Here is a 27,915-nt window from a genome sequence, read left to right as displayed (position 1 = left end):
ACTCAAACTACACATAATTTATCTTAACATTGCTTCCACTTCTCCATCAGCCATAAACTTTTGCCATTGCTGACTTTCACAGCTAGATTCCTCCCCCTTAGCCTTAATGATTTCACCCACTTCAGTACTGTTTTCATCCATTTCACTCACCTCACCATACACTGTAGATGACGCTATCATCATTTCATCTATAACAGGACTTTCATCCCCATTATCCAAAGTTGCATTCATGAATGACTTATAGCCACTATCATCTGCAGAACCAGTCCACGCCACTCATTATGTACCACTTAATATAAAACTGCTTTTGCTATGAAATTACCTTATTCTTATTCACTCATCTCATGCTGCTGCTGCTGCTGCTGCTGTTGTGGTTGTCATCTTGATTCATCATCTGCACGGCTGCTGCAAGTTGTAATTCTCTCATTCGGCTGTATCCATCTGTGTACTGATCGGTTCCTCCTGTACTAAATAGCTGTTTCCTTAAGACCCACTTGCTGATTAGCTGCTGTCATACTATGGCCATGAAACCCAAGCACTGATTGGCTGTTGCATTTCCGTCATTAAATTCACTTTACTGTAAACCACTCTTGAGTTCACTCTTCAAAGTTCGCAAGTTCTAGTTTATTGTGCCCACATAAAACAGTCCTCACCCAGAAGGGCATCATATGTGACATTCACCTGGTTTATTTCTTCATTGATAGTCCTCAGTGTCAGTGTACTGCATTGTTATACTCGCTGCAAAATGGGGGATGGAAGTTCAACACTAATTCCTGTAAATGAAGTAGCCGACAGGTGCACAGTTGCGTTTCACAGTTATTTGCTTTCACTGTTCACAACCCCCCAATATTACACAGTCCACTATTGATTAACTTTTGATAAGCCTCATTAGTAGTTTGCAGGCAAACATCAGCATACTGTTACAACAGTTTACTGTTGAATATCTATTAGCAGTAAAAACCTGGCCACACTGTTTACAGTTCTTGCAGAAAAATATGGTATGTATTGAACAGACACTGTCATTGTTTCAACTCATGGCCTATTTGTGGCACACTTATTTCATGGATAAGTTGATGGATTGTTGTTCTAACCAGCATTGCTCGCGATAAGTGGGAAATCCGGGTTCGAGTCCTGGTCCAGCACAAGTTTTCACTGTCATCATTCCATACTACTGCTGATGGTAGTCATTGTTCACAATTGCAAATTCAATTGATGTGTTTCAGATGGCTGTGGTTGCCACTGTGCATCATCGTCAGAATAACACAGGCAATACAATATCGTATCCATCTTGTAACTGTTGTACTTGTTTTTTGATAATGGTGACATCATTCTGTAAGTCTGACACATATGATTCTGTTATCTCAGCTATTTTCTGAACTTTTTCATCTTCTTCTGAAGCAACACTGTCTATTTTTTTCATTTAACTTATTTATAAGGATTACAGCTTGTTTTCTAGTGTCTCCAACAGCAACTTTACATCGAACTTCAACAGCACCTATCTCAAATCTGAGATCCTTGTCAACTTCCCCTATTTTTGTCTCTAAAAATTGTATTTTGGATTCTGAAGCCTCTACCCACCCCTCTACTTTTTTCACACGTTCATCTATAGCTTTCACTTGAGAAAATGCACCAACTAAGTATTTTTTAAGGTTTGAAATTTGCACAATAAGCTCTCCTTTAATGAGATTAGATTCTGAGACTATAGACTTTTCAAGTTTTTCCCTATTTTTTTCAAGTTTGTCACTATTTTTTTCCATTGATGACATTATTGCAGTAAGCATGTCTTGTAAATTTAACTATTTGGGTTTTTCATTCACCATTGTTTTACTTACATGTGACTGTGCTTGTTTCTCATGGTCTGGACTTGAATCTAAAATGCTACTGTCTAAAAATCTCAGGTCTGCACTGATTTTATTTCACTGTTTTGGTTGACTATTGTCTAATACATCCTGAAACATGTATTAATCAGCTATATCCTGTTTAAAATCGCTAACTGAAGCTGGTATGTTTGGTATATTTATTTCATTGTTCTGATCATGATCCATTTTTGTAAATTTGTTCATAAATTATCAATGTGAAAAAAAACTGGTCAAAATGTTCGCACAACACTGCACTGAGAAAATACAAAAATAAATGTTTGAATTGGTACTTATCTTATTATTGTCCTGGACTGGGTAGATGGTGTTAACTTTAGTTATAATGCTTCAACATTTACAACCATGTATGTTTATAGTGTTGCGTCATTCCAAAACTTCTCCACATGTACTAAGTCAAATTGTATTTCATTTAAAATCATTTCACTTTGCAACACAGTTATATGCTTTTTGGTCACCTGAAATATTAACACAGTCAAAAATCCAAATGTACGAGTGTCCTGGTCATGATGGCTTCAGTTTAATGATCTACATTGTTATGCACAATTGGATGACCATTAATTGTAATAAATGTTTATAGAGTAAAAAAAAAAAGTATTGGCCAACTCTAGTGGTAGTTTTAAAGAAAGATTACTCATCTTGTTTTTTGAGGATCTCCTTCAATCTTTTGCTTGAATTTTTTCTGTCTGGAACCCGGATTCTCTTGTAGTCCGGAAACCTCATAGGTTCACATCTTTCTTGAATAATATAGACGACAAACTGATTCACATGAAATTTTCATATTTCATAGTCCTAGACCCCTTGGTGCCATCAATTACAATGTTCACTCATCAAAATACATTTCATTTGTACGCAACTCAAATTTACAATCTGTCCAATAACTGAACACAACAGAAAAACTTTACATCCCTCCTCCCCTCCTACCCACCATAAAACACACAACTAACTCAACACACAGTTAACATCATTCCAAAGTAAATCAGTTAAGATAGTCATACAAAGATTGAAACGTTGAACATTAAACTGAAAATAATTTACAGAAAATGAAACAGCACAATATAACAATTATCATAATATATATTCACATAAACAACAATTTATCATTCTGTAGTACTGTAATTTTATGAAATTTGTTTTTTAATCACAGGGGTTAATTGTTAGTGTGACAAATATTGCTATACAGTCAGAGTTTAAAAAAAGATCGAGAAAAGGATAAGATCAAAAATTTGAGAATATATTTGTTCCAAAGGGCTTATTGCACATTACTCAGTCCATGTAGGCTTTCACTCTTATTAACAGGTGAACAATGTTGAAGCAGTAATCTCAGTCTTGTGTATTATCCTGTCTTCCACTTTTAAGCTTGGTTTTCGAATCCCATCTGGTGCAGTCCCCAACAATTAGCCTACCTTTTCAATGTCTCTGGTAAGTCTACCAGTGACCCACAATTCTGGGTGACTTCTCGGAATTGTACCCCATTTTCTGAACCTCTCTAGTCCTTTTCCTTCATCCCTCTTCCTTGCCCTTCAGCTCTTCTGCTGCAAGAAGGAACCACTGGCTGCAAAAGCATGGATAACTGAAACATTTGTGTGTGTGTGTGTGTGTGTGTGTGTGTGTGTGTGTGTGTGTGTGTTTTCTCTTGCCGCTGGTTGGTGAGTAGATTTTTTTGTCTAACTAATCACATTATAAAATTGATTATTTTTGCTGTTATATTTATTATATGGGACAGGTTTAGCTGTTCATTATAACTGATGGAAGAAAACAAAAGTTCAGATATTTAATAACAATGCATTTATGCATTTCGTCAATTGTAGTGGGCCACTTCATTGTAACTTGTTCTTGTTTAATACCAACAACATAATTTTATTTATGGATTCTTCTGTTACTTCTTGGTACAAGAATTTCATATTTAAGGTTAAATACCAAGTACACTATTTTTTTCTATTGATTTTCGTTTACTTCAAACTACAAGGTGTACAACTTTGCTTCTGCTGTTTGCTGATAGGTGGCAACAATGGTAAGTAACGGTTTAAAGAAACAGATCACAGATGTCAGGCAATTAGCTTGGACCTCAGTCAACATAACCTCATTCAAACATTAGTCAATTTGTGTCCGCATCATAAAGATGTTCTTGATTAAAAATGTCATTTTACAAACCTAATTTTGTCATTTGTGGGAGGTGTTACTGTTTTGTTTCAATATGAAGAAAACAGTGGCTGAGTCTCATCGAATGCTCTCAAGTACATGTGGTAAGCATGCCTTTAGTGAAAGAACATGTTGTGAGTGGTTTCAACATTTCAAAAATAGTGATTTTAATGTTGTAGACCGGTATAGTGGTGGAAGAGAGAATGTTTTGGAAGATGCAACATTGGAGACATTGCTGAGTGAAGGCTAGCAACAAACTCAAGAAGAATTGGTAAAATTAGTGGTAGTGAGACAGCAAACCATTTCAAAATGTCTGAAGGCTATGGGAATGATTCAGAAAGAAGCAACTTGGGTCCCGTGTGAGCTGAAACAGAAGAGACGTCGAATGGCGTTTGTGTGTTTGTGAACAGTTGCTTCAGGGGCAAAAACGGAACAGATTTCTGCATCACATTGTGACCGGGGATGAAAAATGGGTTGATTACAATAACACTAAATGCAAAAAATCATGGGGATATCCTGGCCATGCTTCCATGTTGATGGCCAAACCGAATATTCAAGGCTCCAAGATCATGCTCTGCATTTGGTGGGACCAGCTCAGTGTTGTGTACTATGATGTGTTAAAACCAAGTGAAACAGTCGCAGGTGCTTATTATTGAACACAATTAATGCATTTGAGCAGAGCATTAAAAGACAAATGGCCGCAATACAGCAAGAAGCACTATAAAGTGGTTTTGCAGCAAGACAACACTCAACCCCACGTTGCAAAAGAGGTCAAAACATACTTGTAAAAGTTAAAATGGGAAGTCCTACCACACCTGCTGTATTTTCCATACATTGCTCCCTCTGACTATCACCTGTTTAGATCAATGGCGCCTGACCTGGCTAGCCAACACTTCTGATCTCATGAAGAAGTCACAAATTGGATCGATTCGTGGATCACTTCAAAATATGAACAATTTTTTCGATGCGGGATTTGTACACTGCCCAAAAAATTGAGAAAGTAGTGCCAGTGATGGAAAATATTTTGAATGATACATGTGTAACCAATTTGTTTCATGAAAGCTCAAACATTGGGGAATAAACAGTGGAAGCAAAGTTGTACACATTGTAGTTTTTTGCTTATTTTGCCATATCATCTAGAAGATGCCCTAATAAGACAAAAACTACATAAAAATAAACAAAAACTAAGAGAACAAACACAGTGTACTTGTTATTTGATCTTAAACAATATAAGTTCTGTTTACTATGAAATTCAAATTTATTGTGGAAAGTCTAAGTATTGCTGAGTCATAAGTCGTAAACAATGAATTTAGTTATGTCCTATACATTTAAGGAAAGAGTGAAAAATTTAAAGTCAGTTGACAGATGTTTATATAAACATTATCCTCCAACATAAATTTGTGTGTGATGTGGTAATGATGCACAATGTTTTTAGCAACATTAATTTTGTAGTAACATGCTTTCAACTATTACAGGTATTCATAAACAAAAGTTGTGAACTTCCATTTATGTGTGAAGTATTTAGTCATGCCCTATAAGATTTTATGCTCTTGGAACTAACAGACTTTAATTTAGTACTATAAAGTAATCTAATAAAAGTCTAACCTTGTGATTTATTTTTCAGTTTATATGACAATAGCATGTTGCACTCAAAGGAATCGCATGAAAGTCTACCTGCAATCAATGTAGCAGGTACAGTGGGAAAGTGTCTTTTAGATTTTTCCAAACAAGAATTCCACTTTATCTTGTACTCAGATGATGAAGAGAGCTCATACACTAAAGAAAATCTTTTCATATGGAATAAAGCTGCAGAAGATGTATCTTTAAGAATTGATTGTGAGGAATTTAGTGAAAACTGCCCCTTTTTATTTGTCAAGATGAAAGGGAGCAGTATTACAAGGGAAGGCAATTCTATATACACAACTTTAGAGTACAATGAATATGCTATGTTTAAACTAGCCTTTGTCCCAGAACTGGCAGGTTACTACAAAAGTGAAGCTGCTGTTTTTATAACAGACTACTCATGCAAGGAGCCATTTTGTTACATTAGCTATGATGGAACATGGACACCACCAACTATCCAGCTTGAAACTAGTGAGGTAACATCTCATCTTTAACTTACATAATTAGTAATCACTTCTTATGATGTTGATTTAATATTGGTTATAAACATGCCATGTCACTCAGAATTTTTATCAATAAAATTTATATCAATAAACTGCCCATGTAAGTTCCTTTTACTGACTGGTCATTATAAACAATCCACAAATACTTCTTGGCCAATGAGTGATTCATAATATGACAGAAGTTGACATTCCCATGAAGTTCTACCCTAAGTCCTCTAGTAGGAGGCTCATGGGGAAATTGACTCCTAGCATGTCATAAGTCAATAAGTATTTCTGGACTATTGATAATGAATAGTCAGTCAAAATGAGTTGAACCTTTAAAGAAGCTATGAATGAATTTCACAGATATAAACTTTGTTGTTAGAAGTAATGTGCTCCGTATTGCTCTATGCCAATAACATGGCAATTGCAAACATTTATCAAACCTCCAGCTAAAAATTAGTTGTTGCAGTCATGCATATTATTCTAAACTGTTACTTACTAAGCAATTGTAATAACTGGAGGAAGATATTAAGCTTTCGAAAGATTTTGAAATTTAATTTAAAATTTTTCTTCATTAATCGTGGGAACTGTCTGTTTTGTTAGGAGCTTTGCATATTCAACATCTCACATTGTAGGATTCCAAGAAACTTAGTAGGTTGCCTATATATGTTTACTTTTATAAATTCTACAGTCTGAAATGTGGAAAGAAGTTCCTCATAAAAATTTTTTTAGCTGAATCATTTTCTTATATCAACATACAGTATGATAGATACTGATTATTCTACAGAAGTAACGCCTTTTGGCACAACTTTGAACATGGTCCATATTATACTGCAAGTCATTCAGTCTAATGATTGGCTGTAGGCAGTCTTCTAAATAAGACACAGTGCATGGATTCTCAAAAATAATGAAATTAGGAATCGTACTATGATAATATGACTATTTTTTGTAAAATAAGGATTAAATGAAACAAAGTTAACTTGAGGTTCATAAGTATGTATAGTGACTCTTCTCCTTCCACTTCCACCATGAAGAATTGAGCTGTCATGTTTAAAATGGCAATGAAAGAGTTTAACATACTAGAAGTGAAGACATCCAAGAAATTCAACCACACCTAAAATTGTCAAAAAATGCACTAAATATATGACCCTGGAAGATCAGCCTATGAAGTCACACAAAAGTGCCAAGACTGTAGGAATGAAAGTTTGGCTAGATTTTGCATGAAGAAATGTATATGAGAAAGCTCTGTGCATGATGGATGTTGTGTCGTGCCACAGTGGATCAGGACCAAGTTTGTGTGAGAATATGTGGCTTCACCACTATGGAAAAGAACCGAAACATCAATCAAAACAATGAATAGAAGCCGGTTCTTCAGCTCCAAAGAAGGAGAAGACACTAACATCAAATACAGTAACATTGTTGCTTTGGGACATGAAAGAAATTCTTTAATTAAAATTAATTTTCAAAAATTCTAGAAAAGATATTTGGCTCACAGTAGGAAAAAAGTCATTGCAAATCAAGACAATGTCTCTGGTCACAAAAGTCTCTTGACGGAGGTAAGCGTGAGAAATCGTTGCTGTGAAATGTTGGAAACCCTAACAAATTATCAAGATTTAGTTTCTCCAGACTTCCATCTCTTTGCAAAGCTCAAAATCTTTCTTGATTATCAGCATTTTTCATATAACGAAGAAATAATTTTAGCTATAGAAGAGTATTTTGGAGCTCTTCCATTGGAGCCCTGCAGAGATGGAATAATACCACTCAACTATTAAAAAAGATTATGTTGAAAAATAAAAGGCCCTTGAGAGCATAATTTTTCATTTTTTCCACCAGGCTAGAGTACCTTTCAGACATTCCTCAAACTGGGGAACTCACATTCCTCAAACTGGGGAACTATCAAGAATGGGGTTCCACAAGGGTCGGTCTTGGGTCCTTTGTTGTTCTTAATATATATTAATGACTTGCCATTCTATATTCATGAAGGGGCAAAGTTAGTTCTCTTTGCTTATGATACAAGTATAGTAATCACACCTGGCAAACAAGAATTAACTGATGAAATTGACAATAATGTCTTTCAGAAAATTACTAAGTGGTTCCTTGTAAACGAACTCTCACTGAATTTTGATGACACAGTACATACAGTTCCGTACAGTAAATGGTATGACGCCATTAATAAATAATGACCTTAATGAGAAGCATATAGATAAGGTAGAATATTCAAAATTTTTAGGTGTGTCCATTGATGAGAGATTAAATTGGAAGAAACACATTGACGATCTGCTGAAACGTTTGAGTTCAGCTACTTATGCAAATTTGGTGATAAACATCTTAGTAAATTTGCTTACTATGCCTATTTTCATTCATTGCTTGCATATGGCATCATATTTTGGGTTAATTCATCACTGAGGAATAAAGTATTTATTGCACAAAAGCGTGTAATCACAATAATAGCTGTAGTCCACCCAAGATCATCCTACAGACATTTATTTAAGGAACTAGGGATATTCACAGTAGCTTCTCAGTATATATACTCTCTTATTAAATTTGTTATTAACAACCAAACCCGATTCAAAAGTAATAGCAGTGTGCATAACTACAATACTAGGAGGAAGGATGATCTTCACTATTCAAGATTAAATCTCACTTTGGCACAGAAACGGGTGAATTATACTGCCACTAAAGTCTTTGGTCACTTACCAAATAGTATGAAAAGTCTGACAGATAACCAACAAGTATTTAAGAAGAAATTAAAAGAATTTCTGAATGGCAACTCCTACTCCATAGAGGAATTTTTAGATATAAATTAAGAAAAAAAAATTTAAAAATAAAAATAAAAAAAAGTTGTAATATTAACTTAATTATGTTGTTAAATTAACTTAATTATGTCATGTATTGGAAAATTTGACTCGTTCCACATCATTACAAAATATCATATTTATGATCCATGGAACTAGTATTAATCTAATCTAATCTAATCTAATCAATCCACATAACATGCTGGTTTATAATACCAGCCTCTCCAGATAACATGGGTTTGGATCATATCACTGCCAATATTTTTAGTCCCACATAAACAAATCATAAGATTTATAGGTTGTAATAAATCAGCAAGGCAGTTAAATACACAGACCCTGTAATAAATGAAGCATAAAAAAATATGACACAGAATGTGGAATGAATTTAACTGACAAAGTTTGGCGGACAGTGAAAAGAGCTAACAGTGAGGATATCCCCAGTTTATGGGATTATAATTTAAAAATTAAATACAAAAACATCAACCTCAATGAATGTTACATGTTACACAGCTGATTAAATGTTGAGCTGAGACATTCATTAATGAGAAATCTCTATGGTTTCTGTTACATCCCTGCAGACAAATTGTAACATAGAGGAAGTGTGACTCACACAATTCACATTGCCACATCATGCTTAATGGGCACCATCAAGAAAAACATACAAGAACATCAGAAAAAAGATAGTATAACAAACTGCAGCAGAACTGCCTGGCATTATATCATTGTGGAAATGACAGTGGGATGTCATAATACAATCTACATGAGAAATGATGCTTGTCAAATCTGGAGGTGTCGTGTTTGTCACTACCACTACACAGTACCAGAGAAGCAGCAGCTTATCGTGAAACTTGGAGTTAACTGAGAAGAGTTGTGGTTTGCAATAGCAGTGTTGAGGCTAGCTTGGAAGATTGGATTATAGTCAAGTGTGGGTGTCCACAGAAATGTTTAACAGGTGGTGGGCAGGAGATTCTAACTCACATCTGTATACTTAATAATAATAATAATAATAATAATAATAATAATAATAATAATAATAATACAAACAAGGAAAATACTTAAAATGTAATCATATTTAGAAATTAATTTGCAATATAGATGCAAATGACTTATTCCACAGCATTACAATGTATTGTTCAGACAATCCATAAAACATGAAAATACCTAACTATTACATACATTTTAGGGTACAGCCCAGAATATCATTTTGAAATCTAAGTATTTATTGAAACATTAATTATTATTCAGTTGTATTTTTCACTAGAAATTACTTTTTTCAGAACTTGTTTGTTTTTATCACATCATAAAATTCACAATAAGAAAGTTTGTGATTGATTTCAATATTTAGCAGAAGTTTAACAGCAGATACTGAGAGTCCACCTCTTTCTGCAGAACAGACATTCCATCTCATTGGAAAATCTCCACTGTAGCATCTGTGCCAGGCAAAGACCTTACAAACTCAAACATTTCAGAAGTATTGTAACATGAAATACCAGTCTCTAGAAAACTTGAAAATTCCTCTTATGTTTGCTGAAGCAGTAGCAATAATAGTGCTCCTACATTTAGTTTATTATTTGATCTTTTATATCACCCTTTCCCTTTTGTGCAACAGAAAATTTTGGAGAGCATGGAGTGCAATAAACAAGCTCATTGCTACTGTCATCACAAAATTTCAATTTTTTTATACCTGTTATATGTTAACATTAAACAAACACATTCTTTTGCCCTTTGCTAAACAGTGAAACAAAAAGTCAGTAGTGATCAAATAATCAAATATTTATTTATTTATTTATTTATTTAACAAGTTACTTTACACATGAAAACAACAAATACATTATTCCTGTTGTATTGCTGATTGACTATTTCAAGAACTGGGGTGGAATAGCCATGCCTCCCCATTAAAATAAATGCTAGCTCCAAGGTCAGCTGAAAGAGGCATGGCCATGAGAGAATCTCTAAAAAGGTGAAAAAAAATTCCTCGCCAATCACAAAATTCTCAAACCCCAGACATTGTTGCAACCCTGGACATTGCCTCAGACAGCAGTAATAAACCAGGACTGTGCAGGCTAATTGTGGACATATGGTAAGGCAGTCTACATCTATATCTATATTCGACAAGCAACCTTGATGTACTGTAAGCGGCGAAGGGTACTTTGTGTACCACTGTCACTTGCCCCCTTTCCTGTTCCAGTCATGTTCGGTTTGGATGAAGAATAATTGCCACTAAGCCTCCAAATGGGCTTAAATCTCTCCAATTTTATGTTCATGGTCTTTTCATGAGATGTGCATAGAACATACTCTTCTGGGAACATACACTGACAGAACTTTTAACAATAAACTACACAATTATGTAGAATGGCTGTCTTATGGCATCTACCACTGGAGTTGACTGTTCATCTCCATGAAGCTTTTGTGCTTGCTAACTGCAATGGATCATGCTGTTCTTCCTTGTATCTTCCTGGAATGGGACCCACAGGGGCACTGAATGGACACAGGAAGGACAGCATTAATGGTCACAGGTTTGGCTGATCCATGGGAGAGTGTCACAGAGATACTGAAGAAACTGAACTGACAGGCTCCTGAAGACAGACATAAGCCATCCTGAGAAAGCCTACTTACAAAATTTCAAGAACCAACTTCAAATGGTGTCCAAAGAAATTCACTACAACCCCTAATTGTTGCTTCAGTAGGGGTCATGCAGATAATATTAAATTGATTAGATCACACATGGGGCCATTCACACTATCACCCTTTGCATGTGCTATACATGAATAGAACAGGATCCCATACTGCCAAGCAATATTCAAGTACGGTGTGATAAAGGCAGTCCACAGGAGCAGGACAAATAGGTTTATCATAAATTCTGGAAAACAGTTTCAGTCAGTCTCTAATCTGCTCAAAATCTTCACCCAGCAGCTCTGATTTTTAGAATTCATGGAAAAACTGTCTCATGAGTAAATGAGACAAAATTTTTAGATATATATGTTCAGGAAAATATGAAATAGCTGATGCATGTCAATAATCTTAATAAACAATTAAAAACATTCACATAAGATGTATGAATCCTACATTAATTCATTCCCTTAACCCCTCTGACCTCTGCCTCTGCTAGCTCATGTTCCCATCAGCCTCTGTTCCCTTCCCTGCTCCGATTCCAGACTCTCATATACCTTATATCCCTGAGCACATCTATATAGTTCTTCCCTGCCCCCTCCCCCTAATCTTTTTTCCTGTCTCCCATTCAACTGAAGCATAGAATCCCAATGCCCCAGCTAATGACCACCATTCTGTCACCAACACCATGACCCAGCCCTGCACACTCCCATAGACAGCACTACAGCACCTTCCCCCTTCCCCCGACCGTACCCTAACATTTCATTCCTCACACCTTTTCTGTGACCCCACTACCTGCCCCTGCTGAGGCAGTAGAATGAGTGTTTCAGTAAATAATCATAAATATTAACTTTAAATATACTGTAGGGAGAGAAATGAGCAGATTTTTCAAACACATTTTCAGTTGTTTCAAGATGTCTAAACTTATTTATTTATTTTTATTTATTTATTTATTCTATCCATCCATAGACAATATAGGTTGTATGGATGTTGTCAACAAATACGTATATATGATACAGACATGAGGGTATATAAAAGTACAATTGCATTTCCTAAATATAAACTACAATTATTTGTCTTACTGTGTTTAATGTTTATATGTGATGTACCACTTGGTTATTGAACATACCAAAGAAAGCCCCGAGTTACAGTACTTAATCAGTCATATTGTCAACATGTCAACAATACATTGTCAGCAAATACATATATATGTTACAGACACAAGGGTATATAAAAGTACAATTGCATTTCCTAAATAAAAACTACAGTTATTTGTCTTACTCTGTTTCATGATTATACATGATGTACCACTCTGTTATTGAACAGATGTGTAGATTTTCAGCAGTCAATAACTTCAACTTGATAAAGAGGAGTGAGCAGTTTTGCTTAGGATCTGTTTTGCTAATAATTCTGATTAATTTTATATTTAAATAATTTTCAGAATTTTACTGGCATCACAGAAATGTTCCATGCCAGTAAAATCTAGGAGATGTGTGACTGTTGTAAGAATATTAATGTGTCACAGCAACTGATGCAAAGCTCTCCCTTTTCTCTTTGAATGTATTTTCTAGCTCAATTTTGCAGCTATCAAGCAGTTGGACTCAAGAATGGGAGCTTTGCATAGAGATTAGGCATCATTATGAAAATAACCTGACCATGTGCCTAATACAAACATGTATCTCTTATTTGCTGAAAATATGGAGGTACTCAACTAAGGAATGAAAAATGTCTCTTTGATGTAATAACTATACAATTCAAATTACTTCAGTTTATTGTTCATTTTGCATGTAATGCATTTCTCTAACAATGCCTGTGATCATCCTGTCTCATTTAACAGCTACATTTGTTTTACAGTAACACTGTATTAATCATTGTTACAATGGGTTTCTACAGTTCTGCATTTTATAGACTATAAGACACTACAGAATATAATACACATCTTAATATTTAAGCAATTTCCTTTAAAATTACATTTTTACCATTTTTGTTAGTAGATTGATAGCAAAGACAGACATAAAAACACTCTTTGTTTATAAAACTGAACTGACCTTTCAAAACCGTGAAAATTGGCATCTTCTAGTTTTGGACAATTTGCATTCAATCCTCTGTTTGCAGATTTAGTCTCCCTCACTTTCTTCAGTCCTTCTTTACTAGCCCTTTACTTGTGAATGGTGTTTTCTGTTGGTGGAGGGCCAAAATACCACTCAGATGCTCTCTTTCCATGTCAATCTGCATATACTATTACTTTCAATTTACAGCCTGCATGATATGAATACCTATTTTTTTATTTTTTTCATTATAAAACTGGATGCTATCAAAAATATTGTACTGTTTGTAGTACAAGCAATCTGAGAACAATTCCCATTTTGTTTTGTTATTTGTCTCCTTAAACAATTTCTTTTTGCTTTCTTAATTATCATTAGTGTGCGGGCTTTCAAAAATATAATGGTGTGGCCCTCAACTACATACCATCAGACTCAGAGTTGAAATTTTAAAAGTTTTTTCTGATTTCATTGTCTAGGGGCTGCGATATGTATTTGCCACATTACAAGCCAAATACTGCTGAGTCTACAATACACAATATGAATGTACACATGAATCAAATGGTCAAAGGTTCCTATCACTCGACAATTTCGAATTTTGAATGTAACGTTCAAATTTATAAATGAACGATTGCAATTAAATAAAATCTGTAGGTACTATTATTAACAACTTTAAATGATGAGCACAGTAGCAGAAGTACCTTTGAAAATGCTGTTTATTACTGCAAACACTTACTGGTGTTGATGGTCCAGCAATTAAATAAAATATAAATTAAGAATGAGGAAACAATAGATTCCTACTTCATGTAATTAGTTATGAACAACAACATAGCTTGTGAGATCTTCTTCACTTCTAAATGCATACTATGTCTTAACTTCAGAAGAGACAGAAATCTCACCAGTGCACAAGTCAGCACTACGAAATATTTCTGTCTCCCACAACCACGCCCAGAACTGCTCCACTCTCCAAGTCTTTCCTGTGACCGTACATCGCTGTGTCCACTCTGTGACCTGATGCTCCTCCCCCACTTCCCTACAGCCTCACCATTCTTCAGTAGTTACCTACCATAGTAACGACTGCTGTGAATGGCTTGAGTGCTCCCGCCATGTCTCCTAGCCAACACACACTCACAAACATATTGAAACACTTCAAAATACTGGATTTAAATTTAAATGACTTGAAATTAAATAAATAAGCCTATGGATGGACTATAAACATGCTCTAACAGACACTATTAAATACGAGGGTAATCCCAAAAGTAAGGTCTCCTATTTATTTATAAGTACATAGACCTGTTTATTTCTACAATGGTTTACATCAGTTTACAGCTTGAACATTTAGCTATTTTTCAACATAATCACCATTTCTGTCAACGCAGTTTTGTAGACACTGTGGCAGTTTTTGTATGCCCATGTCATACCAGCTCGCTGCCATGCTGTTCAGAAATCTATGAACCTCTTCTTTCACCTTTTCATTGGAGGTGAATCACTTTCCAGTCAAACATTCTTTTAACCCAAGACACTGGGCACCAAGTCAAGACTATACGGTGGGTGGCTGATTATGTTCCACTGAAACTGTTGCAGGAGAGCAACAGTTTTTCTGAGCAATGTGTGGGTGAGTGTTTTCATGGAGAATATGTATGCCCTTACTCAATATTCCTGTTATCCAGTTATGAATTGCCCATTTGAGTTTTTTCAGAGTCTTACAGTACCTGTCAGTGTTAATTGTGGTCCCAGCAATTCAGCTCTGATGACGAGGTGAAGGAAGAGGTTCATAACTTTCTGAATAGCATGACAGTGAGCTGGTATGACATGGGCATACAAACACTGCTGCAGCGTCTACAAAAATACATTGACAGAAATTGTGATTACTTCAAAAAGTAGCAAAATATTCAAGCTATAAACTGATGTAAGTCATTGTAGAAATAAACAGGTCTATGTACTTATAAAAAATAGGAGACCTTACTTTTGGGATTACCCTCGCACATAAACAAATCAAATAAACATATATCAAACAATGGAAAATCCAGGAAGGAATGTAACAATACCAGAAAAGGGAAGTTGCTACTCACCATATAGTGGAGATGCTGAGTTGCGATAGGCACAACAAAAAGATTCACCCAATTATAGCATTAGGCCATTAAAGCCTTTGTTAGCAGCACATATGCACACAAACACACACACACACACACACACACACACACACACACACACACACACACACACAAGCACACACACACACACACACACAAAGGCAACTTGCACACACATCTCCTGTCTCAGAGAACTGAAACCCCACTGTGAGCAGCAGCGCCAGTGCATGATGGGAGTGTTGACTGGGTGGGGGTAAGGAGGAGACTGCGGCCGGGAGGGGGAGGGATAGTATGATGGGAGGGACAGACAGTGAAGTGTTACAGTTTAGACAGAGCAGGAGAAAAGGTGTGGAGGGTGGAGAGGGTAAGTAGCGGAAAGGAGAGAAATGAAAAGAATTTAAATTTAAAGACTAGGTGTGGTGCTGAAATGACGGCTGTGTAGTGCTTGAATAGGAACAGGGAGGGGACTGGATGGGTGAGGACAGTGACTAATGAAGGCTGAGGGCAGGAAGGTTATGGGAACATAGGATGTATTGCAGGGAAAGTTCCCACCTGCACAATTCAGAAAAGCTGGTGCTGCTGAGAAGGATCCTTGTGGCACAGGCTGTGAAGTAGTCATTGAGATGAGGGATATCATGTTTGGCAGCGTGTTCAGCAACAGGGTGGGCCACTTGTTTTTCGGCCACAGTTTGTCGGTGGCCATTCATGCAGACAGACAGCTTGTTGGTTGTCATGTTTACATAGAATGTAACACAGTAGTTGCAGCTTAGCTTGTAAATCACATGAATGGTTTCGCATGTAGCCCTGCCTTTGATGGGTTAGGTGATGTTAGTGACCAGACTGGAGTAGGTGGTGGTTGAAGGATGTATGGGACAGGTCTGTTGGGGCTTGCAGGCAGTACCTCATGTAGGCCACTAGGTGGCAGCGCCAGATAGGCAGCTAAGGTGCTGAGGCGCTGGTCTCTGTCAGCAGAGCGCAGAACCGAAGGCTCAAGCACACCAACTGGTGGTGACGGGAATGTCATCTGTGACAGTTGGTGTCGATGATGAATGATTGCGTATGCACAATCGGCCACATGTAGGCGTACCTGGAGAGGGTCAGGTGATGTGAGGTAACAGGTGAAGTTGCAGCTCTGACTGCAGTTTGCCCAACCACAAAATCCAATGTGCTGCATCCGGCAGTGTTTAATCATCAATTAATGCATGATTGTGCCACCAAAGCTGTGAAGGTGTGCAGTCATTGAGGTGCTCATCATGGATGATGTAGTGGATAGCTTCTGCCAGAGAGTGAGAAAGTAATGTTTTTGCTGTTAAATACTTGGGCGAGGTGGGAGGTGAGAGTAGCAGATCATTGATGAGGTCTTGATGGGCATGGACGAGCTCACCAGGCAGACAAAACATGTGTTGTCATCCAAAATTCTATGGATATCCAGTAGATGGTCCATCAGTGTGAACCGAGTCCTAGGGTTGTCCTTTTGCAACACAGCCAGCTTAGGAAGTCTTCCGGGTTACACTTGTTGACAGCACTGGTAGGGGAAGATCTGTGTCAGCAGTGGAGGGAGGCCCCCAATGCTGAGAGTGCAGTAGCGTTGAATGGTGCATTGCCCGAGGTCTGCATGGGGGGGCCTCAAGCAGCATGCGATGTGGAGTGAGGTGGGGTAACTGACGGCACAATGGGTTCCAACTGCAAGCCCAGCGGAGGGCATGGCATGGGTGTAACGGCCAGTGTCATTGCAACAGCTGATGGAAGGCAGTTGCAAAGCAGCCCAGGGGCGGGGCTAGTGCCATTACAGGGGTCGTGTGACCACGGGGCTTGATTTTTCAAGGAATTCCTTGACAGAATGGATGGAGTGACCCATGAGGAAACTCTTCAGTTTTGATTTGAAAGTGCGTGAATTACTGCTAAGATTTTCGGATTCTTGTGGTAGCTTATTAAAAAGGAATGCAGCAGTATACTGCACACCTTTCTGCACAGGAATGAAGGAAGTGCAATCCAAATGCAGATTGGATTTATGCCTAATATTAACTGAGTGAAAGCTGCTAATTCTTGGGAATAATCTGATATCACTTTTTTGTCAACTCTGCCAATCTTAGCCTTCCAACCCACAGAAACCAGAATTCCAATTCAACACATACACCTATTTCTCACCCCATATTTGGCAGAAATTTTCAACAAAACATTACAAACATAGTGTCAGCATGTAAATGGAGAGAAGTACAAGTAACTGATATAATTAAAGCAACCTCTAAATTAGGATACTCTAGATCTGAAGATGTGTATGGCCTGTCAAACTATGTAATTAAAAAAGTTGTAGATCTCATAACATACCCTCTTTGCATACTGATAAACTGGATGCTCTCGAGTGGACACTTTCCAGAATGTCTCAAAAAAATAGTTGTCATACTATTATACAAAAAGGTTGACAAGTCCTGTATCAATAATTATAGATCAATTTCACTTGTGCCTATTCTCTCAAAAATAATAGAACATTGCATACTGCAGCAAATATGCATACACCTATCAGACAATAATATATTAAATGATTCTCAGTATGGATTCAGGTCAAACTTATCAACAGTCAAAGCAGTTGAAAACCTTATCTCTTTTGTACTAAGAGCATTTGAGTCAGAATTATCTGCTGAAGCCATTCTAATTGACTTGAGTAAGGCTTTCAACTCAGTTAACCACAAATTATTATTAGATAAACTGTGTTGCTATGGAATCAAACACTTGGAACTCTCACTAATTGAATCATACCTCAGCAATAGAAAACAAATAGTAAAGCATAATGACCAACAGTCACAGACTTTAAGTATAAAACGAGGTGTTCCTCAGGGCTCAGTGCTTGGCCCTCTACTATTTATATTGTTTGTAAATGACTTTAAGAATAACTTACCCTGTAAATCTATCCTCTATGCTGATGACACAACATTAGCTAATTCTGGAAAGGATATAAACATATTGAAGGAGGAAAGTGAAGAGTGTCTCAAAATGTCTAATATCTGGTTTAAAGCTAATGAGTTATCTATGAACCATGAAAAGACTGTCAAGATAATCTTCAGTTTATCAAACAGTAACATGGAGCTATCATCTGTTAAACTACTAGGAATACACATTGACTCGAAATTAACTTGGGACACACATACAGATTATGTATGTCGAAAGCTATCATGAGTTATCTACCTACTAGCCAAACTACACACATGCGTTACACAAGATTTATTGCTTCAGTCATACTATACCTTCTTTCATTGACCATGTAGCTACAGATATAGGTGGGGAAAACTGTGTCATAACTGTCAAAAATCTTGGACTGTCAGATCATTTATGCCAAATCATAAAAGTAAAAGCTTCTGTAGAAAAACCAGTAAACCTCCACATGTTTAAAAGAGTCTACTCAGACGCAGCAATACAAAAATTTTGCTTACAATTAAGACATGAAAGATGGGAAGAAGTATATTCAGAAAATAATGTGAATCAGAAATTCTCCAAATTCATGTCGGAGTTTAAGATAATATTCGAAGAAGCCTTCCCCAAAGCACTAAGTTCTACTGGAACATCCACCAAAAATAAGTGGATTACCACAGGAATTAGAAAATCTGCCCAAACTTTTAAATACCTAAACTCTATAAAAAACAACAACAGTGATCCAGATTTTCTTCATTACTACAGAAACTACAAAAAAAAACTATAGGAAGGTGCTCAATGTTGCAAAAAAAAAAGGCCAATGATAGACTAATAAATCTAGCTAAAAATAAAAGTAAAGCTACATGGACTATAGTGAAACAAGAGACAGGAACAGCAACACAAAGGCAAATAAACACCCAAATCAGGAACAAAGAAAACCTAACAAGTACCCCAAAAGAACTAGCAAACTTTGTTAATTCTTACTTTAGTAGTATAGCTACAAAGTTACAGGAAAATTTTTCAAAATCTCATAATCCACGAACACGGGAATATACATCAAATTCAATAGTATTGCTACCCACTACTGAGGAAGAAGTATGTAATGTGGTAAGGAAATTAAAGAGCAAAAATTCAGCAGGTTTAGATGAAATTCCAATGTCTGTGCTGAAAAAATGCATAAATAGTATCAAAGCCCCCCTAACCAATATCATAAATGAATCTTTCAAAGCCGGTTGTTTCCCTGATTATCTGAAACATGCAAAAATTTTACCTCTACACAAAAAAGATGATGTAGAAAACATTGAGAACTACAGGCCAATTGCCCTACTGTCATCATTTTCCAAAATAATAGAGTCCATAATGAAGAACAGACTTATGAGCTATCTAAACAAATACAACCTTCTTTCAAATGACCAATTTGGTTTCAGACCAGGCAGAGATACAGAAATGGCAATAGCACATTTCACTAAAGTGGTTCTAGAAGCACTGGATGAAGGCAACTATGTATCTGGCATATTCCTTGACCTGTCAAAGGCCTTTGATACAGTTGACCACCAGAATCTATTACTTAAGTTAGAAGCACTAGGAGTAAGAGGGGTAATCAACAAATGGTTCCATTCATACCTTAAAAATAGAGTACAGTGGGTAGAGATCTCGCATGTCTCCAGTAGATCAAAGTTCATAGAAAAACACCTGTCAGATCCACAGCATATTAATATTGGGGTCCCTCAGGGAAGTGTGCTGGGTCCAGTGTTGTTCTTGATTTATATAAATGACTTTCCACAATATATCCGACATGGAGAGAAGATATTGTTTGCCGATGACAGCAATATTATAATCACCAGTGAGACATCAGCACAAATGTTGGAAAATTGTAATGAATCACTGAAAGATGTCTACAAATGGTCTACAGAGAATAAAGTGATCTTAAATATTAAGAAAACAAATAGCATACGCTTTAGAATAAACAGAAAAAACAGTCCCCTAAAGTTAAAGCTACATAACACCTCTGTAGACGAAGTGCCCACCACAAAATTCCTAGGGTTGCATATTGACAGCCAGCTTAGGTGGAGTGAACATGTTAAAAAAACTCACAAAAAAGATATCTACAACGTGTTACGCACTTAGAGTTCTCTCCTCAGTATGCAGCGATGAATGTCTAAGAGCTGTATATTTTAGCTATGTACATTCAGTCATAAGCTATGGGATAATTTTCTGGGGAAATAATGTACTCAACTTACAAACAGTTTTTAAAGTGCAGAAGAGAGCAGTGAGAATTATAACTAAAAGCAGTAAGTGGGCTCACTGCAGAGAACTATTCAAAATACTTGGTATTCTAACTGTTCCCTGTTTATTTATGTTCCACACTATAGTATATATAAAGAAAAATATAGTGAATTATAGTACAAACAGCATTTTACACAGCTATAGCACAAGAACAAGCCACTGCCTTCATCTAGATAGGAGAAACAAGCATAAGACCCAAAAAAGTTTCTTGTATCAGGGTGTAAAATTGTATAACAAGCTGCCACAGGAAATCAAAGAAATTAACAGCATGTACTGTTTCAGAAAAACTTTTAAACTGTATTTTCAGGAACACTGTTTTTACACAGTAAGTGAATATTTAAATGTTTGAATGTAATTTAAGTGACATAATGACATTGTATTGTATATTCTGTAAATGTATAACTAGCTGCACAGGACATCAAAGAAATTAACAACATGTACTGTTACAGAAAACCCTTAAACTATATTTTCAGGAACGCTGTTTCTAAACAATAAGTGAATATTTAATTGTTTGAATGTAATTTAAGTGATAAATGTCATTGTATTTGTATACTCTGTAAATGCATATAAAAGTGTCAATGTATCTGCAAAAATCACTGTATCCAAACTGACAACATCCATACATTGCAAAATGTCTACGGATGGCTAATCAAATAAATAAATAAATAAATAAATAAATCTACAATATGGCATTCTTTTATGGGGTAACTCTCCAGGAGCCAAAAAAATTTTCACTTGGCAGAAGAAAGCAATTAGACGTTTTTACAGAATCACTGACAACAAGACCTCATGTAGACCTTATTTTAGAGACTTAAAAATTCTCACAGTCCCATCTCTTTACATATATTGTTGCCTATTAAACATAAAAGAAAACTTAAACCACCAGACTATAAGGAAATCAGTTCATCAATACAATACTCGACAAACAAATATGATTGATATACCCGCAACCAGGCTTAAGAAAACCCAATCTAGCTATGAATACATAGGCATAAAATTATTCAACACTTTACCCGTACAGGCTCAATTGGTTTCAATGGATATTTTCAAAACTAAAACCAAAGTGTGGATGAAGAAAAATACTTTCTACAGTGTAGAAGAGTTTCAGAATAGTTGTAAAGATGATCTAATTTATTGATAAACTAAGGCTTACTGTTATGTATAGTTATGGATGTAGAGGCAGCTAGCTATAAGGTAATAGGGTACAACACTGTCTTTTTTTTCCATGTAATATTTTTGTTATATGAAACATAATGTGCAAATAGCTATAATACTTCTGACAACATTGATTGCATGTTAATGCTGATAAATTATGGCTTACTCTTATGTACGGATCTAGGTGTAGAGGCTGCTGTAAGCTAATAGTTTACAACATTGCTATATTTTTACTATGTAATATTTTGGTATGTAAAACATATTGTACAAATAGCTGTAACTCTTCTGACGACATCGATTGCATGTTAGTGCTGAAAGATGGATAAAATTAATAAATAAATATTATTAATGAGAAATTACAGTAAACAATATATATATTGAGAGGCCAGTCTTAGAATAGTGAGACTAACGAACAGGGTTTGCCAAGAGGTTTGTGAACTTACACCAGTTATTCCCCGAACCACCCATTTCTGAGCCAAAAATATCCTTTGCGGATGGGAAGAGTTACCCCAAAATATAATAACATACATCACAAAAAATGAAAATAAGCAAAGTAGACGATTTTTTGTGTTAAACTATCACTTATTTCAGATATCATTCTAATAGCAAAAATGGCAGCATTAAGTCTTTGAACAAGATCCTCAATGTGGGCTTTCCACGATTGTTTACTACCTACCTTAACATACATAAATTTGAACTGTTCACTTTTACTAATCACATGCCCATTCTGTGAAATTAAAATGTCTGGTTTTGTAGAATTGTGTGTTAGAAACTGTAACAACTGAGTCTTACAGTGATTTACCATTAGTTTATTTTCTACAAGCACATGGTGTATGTGCAGATGGATATGTGTGTATATGCGAGTGTATACCTGTCCTTTTTTCCCCATAAGGTAAGTCTTTCCGCTCCCGGGATTGGAATGACTCCTTACCCACATCCTTTTGTCTTTCCCTCTCCTTCCCTCTTTGCTGATGAAGCAACTGTTGGTTGCAAAAGCTTGAATTTTGTGTGTACGTTTGTGTTTGTTAGTGTGTCTATCAACCTGCCAGCGCTTTCGTTTGGTAAGTCACATCATCTTTGTTTTTAGATATATTTTTCCCATGTGGAATGTTTCCCTCTAATGTAAACAAATACTTAGACAAGTTATAACAAAAGCAAAGAAAATGGAAAGTGAGAAACAAATAAAAATTCCAGGAATATGTCTAAAGCAACCTGGAGTATAATAAAAAGAGAAACAGGTGCTACATCATTAGCCTGGAAAAATATAGAACTTCATGAAAACAACAATAAAATAATCAACCCCACAGTAGTGGCTAATAAATTTAACACCTACTTTTCTAATGTAGCACACCAACTGATTACCAAACATTACAACTCACAACCAGACACCAATGCACTCCAGTCAGATACAAAAATTCTTACAAGAATCCTATTCATGTCTCCAACAACACCTGAGGAATTATCTGTCATTATAAAAAGGTTACCCAATAAGTATTCAGCAGGTACTGATGAAATACCAGATATTATCATCAAAGCAAGTGTAACATCTATCACAGAACCATTACTGGATATTTTCAATTCATCATTCTTGAGTGGTATATTCCCGAAAAATCTGAAAATGGCAAAAGTGACACCACTGTACAAGAAAGGGGACAAACACGAAGTTGCAAACTATAGACCTGTATCAGTATTGTCAGGCTTTGGTAAAATTCTTGAAAAACTATTTCTTAGATGGCTGTCAGCCTTTCTGAATAAAGAAAACATAATAAGTGATGTGCAACATGGATTCAGAACTGGCAGATCAACACAGCCAGCTATTTATACCTTCTTAAATGAAGTTGTAATTGCAGTAGATAATAAGCAACATGTATCTGGCATATTTCTTGACCTCAGTAAAGCCTTCGATGTAATTGATCATAATAATCTGTTGCAGAAGCTAGGTAATTATGGAATACGAGGCCTGCCAAACAAGTGGATACATTCCTACCTTCATGATCACCAACAGATCACTCAAATAAAATACAAAGACATAAAAACACAAAAAATTTGTAACTTTTACAGTAATGCACAAAACATTACATATGGAGTACCTCAAGGGTCAGTTCTTGGGCCAATTTTTTCATTCTTTATGTTAATGATTTGTCAGAAAAAATAACGAAAGGGACAACAGTACTTTTTGCAGATGACACAAATATCCTAATCAAATCATGTGATGAGGAAAGCCTACAAAAAACAGCTACAGGTATAATACAAAATTTGACACAATGGTTCAGAACATACAAGTTAATAATAAATAATGAAAAAACAGTGACAGTCAATTTACACAATTCACAGAAACTACATCCTGCAAGACCAATTTTTAAAATTGATGGAAAAACTGTCTCATCTGTGAGCGACACAAAATTTTTAGGTATCCATATTCAGCAAAACCTAAAATGGGAGACACATCTTAACCATGTAAATAAAAAGCTAAACACACTTACATACAGAGTAAGAATCCTCACACAAAATACAAGCCGTGCATCTGTGATCACAATGTACCATGGCAGTATTCAGTCACTGCTGATGTATGGCATTATCTTTTGGGGTAACTCCGTAGGTACAAACAAAACAGTTAGACTACAGAAAAAGATTGATAGAATAATAAACCATGCTAAGTACAGAGACTCCTGTGGACCAATATTTAATAATCTCAGTATACTGCCTCTTCCTTGCTTATATATGTATGAAATATTAAATTTCACAAAAGGAAGTATTTTAAAAGATGGAAATATCTTCAAGTATAACTGTGATTACCACCCTCATAATACTAGGCAGAAGCATTACTTGCATGTCAATACAGTAAGTACAAACATTTGTAAGAGAGGAGTGTATCATACTGGCATAATGCTGTACAATCACATGCCATCCTATTTGAAACAGATGCAAAATTTACAAAAGTTTAAAGTGAAACTGAAACCTCTGCTTCTATTTTGTTTCTGAGTTTTTAGAGTACCAGAAAAGTGTAGTGTAATTGCTCAAATATTCTTATTAAGTCTATCATTTTATTTTATTATATTAAATTTGTCATCAATATTCAACATTATTGAATAATTTTTAATTATTTATCCTTTAAAAATAACAATGTGTATGATGTTGTATATACTGTACCAACCTGACTTGTCCTACATAATTTGTGCAAAATATGTACCTAAACATGATTTACTGGACCAATAAAGAAATACAAATACAAATACATTTCCAAAACCCCTTAAGGTTACAGGGGTAACACATTTCCCAAAAAATGGAGCTACAGCGTTTGTTAACAATCACAGGCCTGTAGCTCAGCTTAGTGGCTTCTCAAAGATTTTTGAGAAGCTCTTTTACAATCGATTACTAGAGTTCATTAACAAAAACTCTTTGCTGTCAAATCTTCAGCATCATTTTAGGCAATCAGGGTCCATTACCAAAACAGTATATGAATTTCTGTATGTGGTCCTAAAAGCTATAGATAAACAGAAAATGACTACTGTAATCATCTTAGGCCTATTCATCTGATACTATAGACCAGACTATTCTGTTACATAAATTGGAAAGAAAGGGAATTAGAGGTATTCCAAACAAGTGGGTTTGGTCATATCTTACTAACTGACATTTAAAAGTTGTTCTTAAACATCATAAAATAACTAGAAACTTTATAAGAACAACGATATACATTTCAGAAAAAGCTACAATAAAATATTGTGTGCCCCAGGTGTTGACAGTAGATGCAATCCTCTTTCTGTTGCATAGAGATGACCTAAATGAAACTGTTCATGACAAACAGAAAACATTATTTGCTGATGACTCCAGTATTTTGATCACAGGGTTAAATGAGAAAGACCTTCAAATATCTATGTACACATCATTGCTGGAGCTAACACACTTTTTGAAAGAAATAAACTTACCTAAACCTGGAAAAATAGTAGCAATGAACTTTCATGCAGCCACCCTAAGGAACAACATGATCACTTATTGAAAATAAATAACGAAAGTTTAAAATTGGTTGATGATATGAATCCCTATGTATTTATTTATTGAGTTGTCTTATATCTATACAAGAAGTCACAGGACCAAAATTAATTTAATAAATAAGTCAATCAATCAAAAGGAAAATTAAGGGAGTGCAAGCTGTTTCAACTCATTGCATTCATCTCCAAGCAGAAATTTAGATACCCACAAGATTCCTAGAATTTCACTAAAAATTGACTCTTTTCAGAATATTCACATTACTTCTGAATGACTGTGATCAGTTAACTAGCAACAGTATTTTCTTTAATTCATCATCACTACCTTAAGCCAATCATAACCCAGAACACAAAGAGAAGTCTTCAATAATATGTAAAACCTAAATTTGTGAAAATATGCAGCCAGTACTTCACTAAAGTATTGCTCTTTCAGTCAATGGTATGATCACAGTGTCATGAATTACACGCGTAAATAGTAGCAAATGTTACTTAGCTCAAGAACATTTTCACTGTACCTAACCACACATACCTATATACAGTTAGCATTACACTACTCATTCAATTCTGTTATTTCCATCAATTACTTTCAATTCTTATCTGGAGAAGTTCAGTCTCAAAAATTAACCCTACTGCAAAGACAGGCTCCCTAACCATCAGTACCCCAGCACATTTCTCATTACTTCTCACCACTTCATTGATGCGTGTAAAGTGGCATCCTACTCTAGCAGTACCTTTCCTCAACAGTAGTTGTCAGTACCAGTATTACTTTTCGAATTTTGGACAGGTCAGTAACAGCTGCTTTTTGGAAAACTTTTATATAAATTTATTCTCAGTATGTTATATTTCAAGCTAAAATTTATGAAAAAGGATTGTTTTATTCTGAATGTTATAATCGGTAAGTACTAGTTCTGAATGTATAGTTAATTTTTTTTTTAGGAACATTTGCAATTATGAATTATTTGGCACATTTAAAATTTCTTTTATTAATTATGCAATCTAATACTGTTTACTACGTTTACTTCCTGATTCATTTATGAAATAACAATCGAAACAAATAGAAATTCATTTGTGAAGAAAAATTGTAAGCCCTTTGCAATATTGTTAATTTCAAAGAATGGGACAGTAGTAAGCTTGCCTCTGATGTGGTCCAATGTATTTTTGTATTTTGTGTGTACAATGCAATTTCAGCTTTGTTAAGGTGAAAACTCAAAAGACTGTATGATATACTAAAATGTGACAAAATATATTAACATAACAAAAATTCTGCAACAACAATTTTCAAATTTATTTAGATTAATTAAACCATGAGGGCCTAAAATTTGAGAATTTCAGCTTCAGGAATCAGACCCCTAGACAAGACAAACTGGAGCCAACTCCACATGAAAAGATAAGTAAACTAGAAAGTTTATTGTAATCTTTGCTCTTCTCAAATCTTCTTAAAAGATTTATGTAGACAATAGCTGCAAGTTGGAAGGAAGTGGGAAGATTACATGCATCATTATACCTCATTACTGAAAAAACAAGTGTTTCACATCATGTGAATTAAAACAAAGTGAAGACTCAATAGGCATAAATACTACATATAAATGGCCAAATGAAAAGTTCAATAACAAAGGAGACAGATATGACAGTGTCAAGAGTGAAGCTGAAAACAAATTTCTCATAATTGGCAATTCCATTTTGAAAAATGATGTAGTGCCAACTTGTGGAGTCCACTCAGGATTAGGTCCCATCAGCTCAATAACTATTTTAAAAACATTATAAATTCCAGAGAAAACCTTGAAAACTAAGTGAACAAATATTGAAAAGGCACTTTCATCAATGTTGGGACAAATTCTCTATATAGTGAAGAGGAAATTATAAACGAATCAAAAAATATAATCCAATCAGCTGGAAAAATTTATGCTGTTTCCAGGA

At 35.5% G+C, this 27,915-nt stretch overlaps 1 protein-coding gene across 1 annotated transcript in view; it reads left to right on the top strand.

Annotated features, from left to right (window-relative positions):
* Positions 1-1,607: 1,607 nt before the first annotated feature.
* LOC126481710 (cilia- and flagella-associated protein 47-like) overlaps positions 1,608-27,915 on the top strand; it is a 115,237-nt gene continuing 88,929 nt past the window's right edge. Inside the window, exons 1-2 of the mRNA XM_050105659.1 lie at positions 1,608-1,898; positions 5,641-6,115. Coding sequence (XP_049961616.1) covers positions 1,681-1,898; positions 5,641-6,115 — 693 coding nt within the window. The 5' untranslated portion in view covers positions 1,608-1,680. The remainder of the gene's footprint in view (positions 1,899-5,640; positions 6,116-27,915) is intronic.

Source organism: Schistocerca serialis, chromosome 5 (genome assembly GCF_023864345.2).
Source record: "Schistocerca serialis cubense isolate TAMUIC-IGC-003099 chromosome 5, iqSchSeri2.2, whole genome shotgun sequence".
In the NCBI taxonomy this organism is placed as follows: domain Eukaryota; kingdom Metazoa; phylum Arthropoda; class Insecta; order Orthoptera; family Acrididae; genus Schistocerca; species Schistocerca serialis.
The sequence above is the reverse complement of the archived record's forward strand: the minus strand, read 5'-3'. Positions and strand labels throughout refer to the sequence as shown.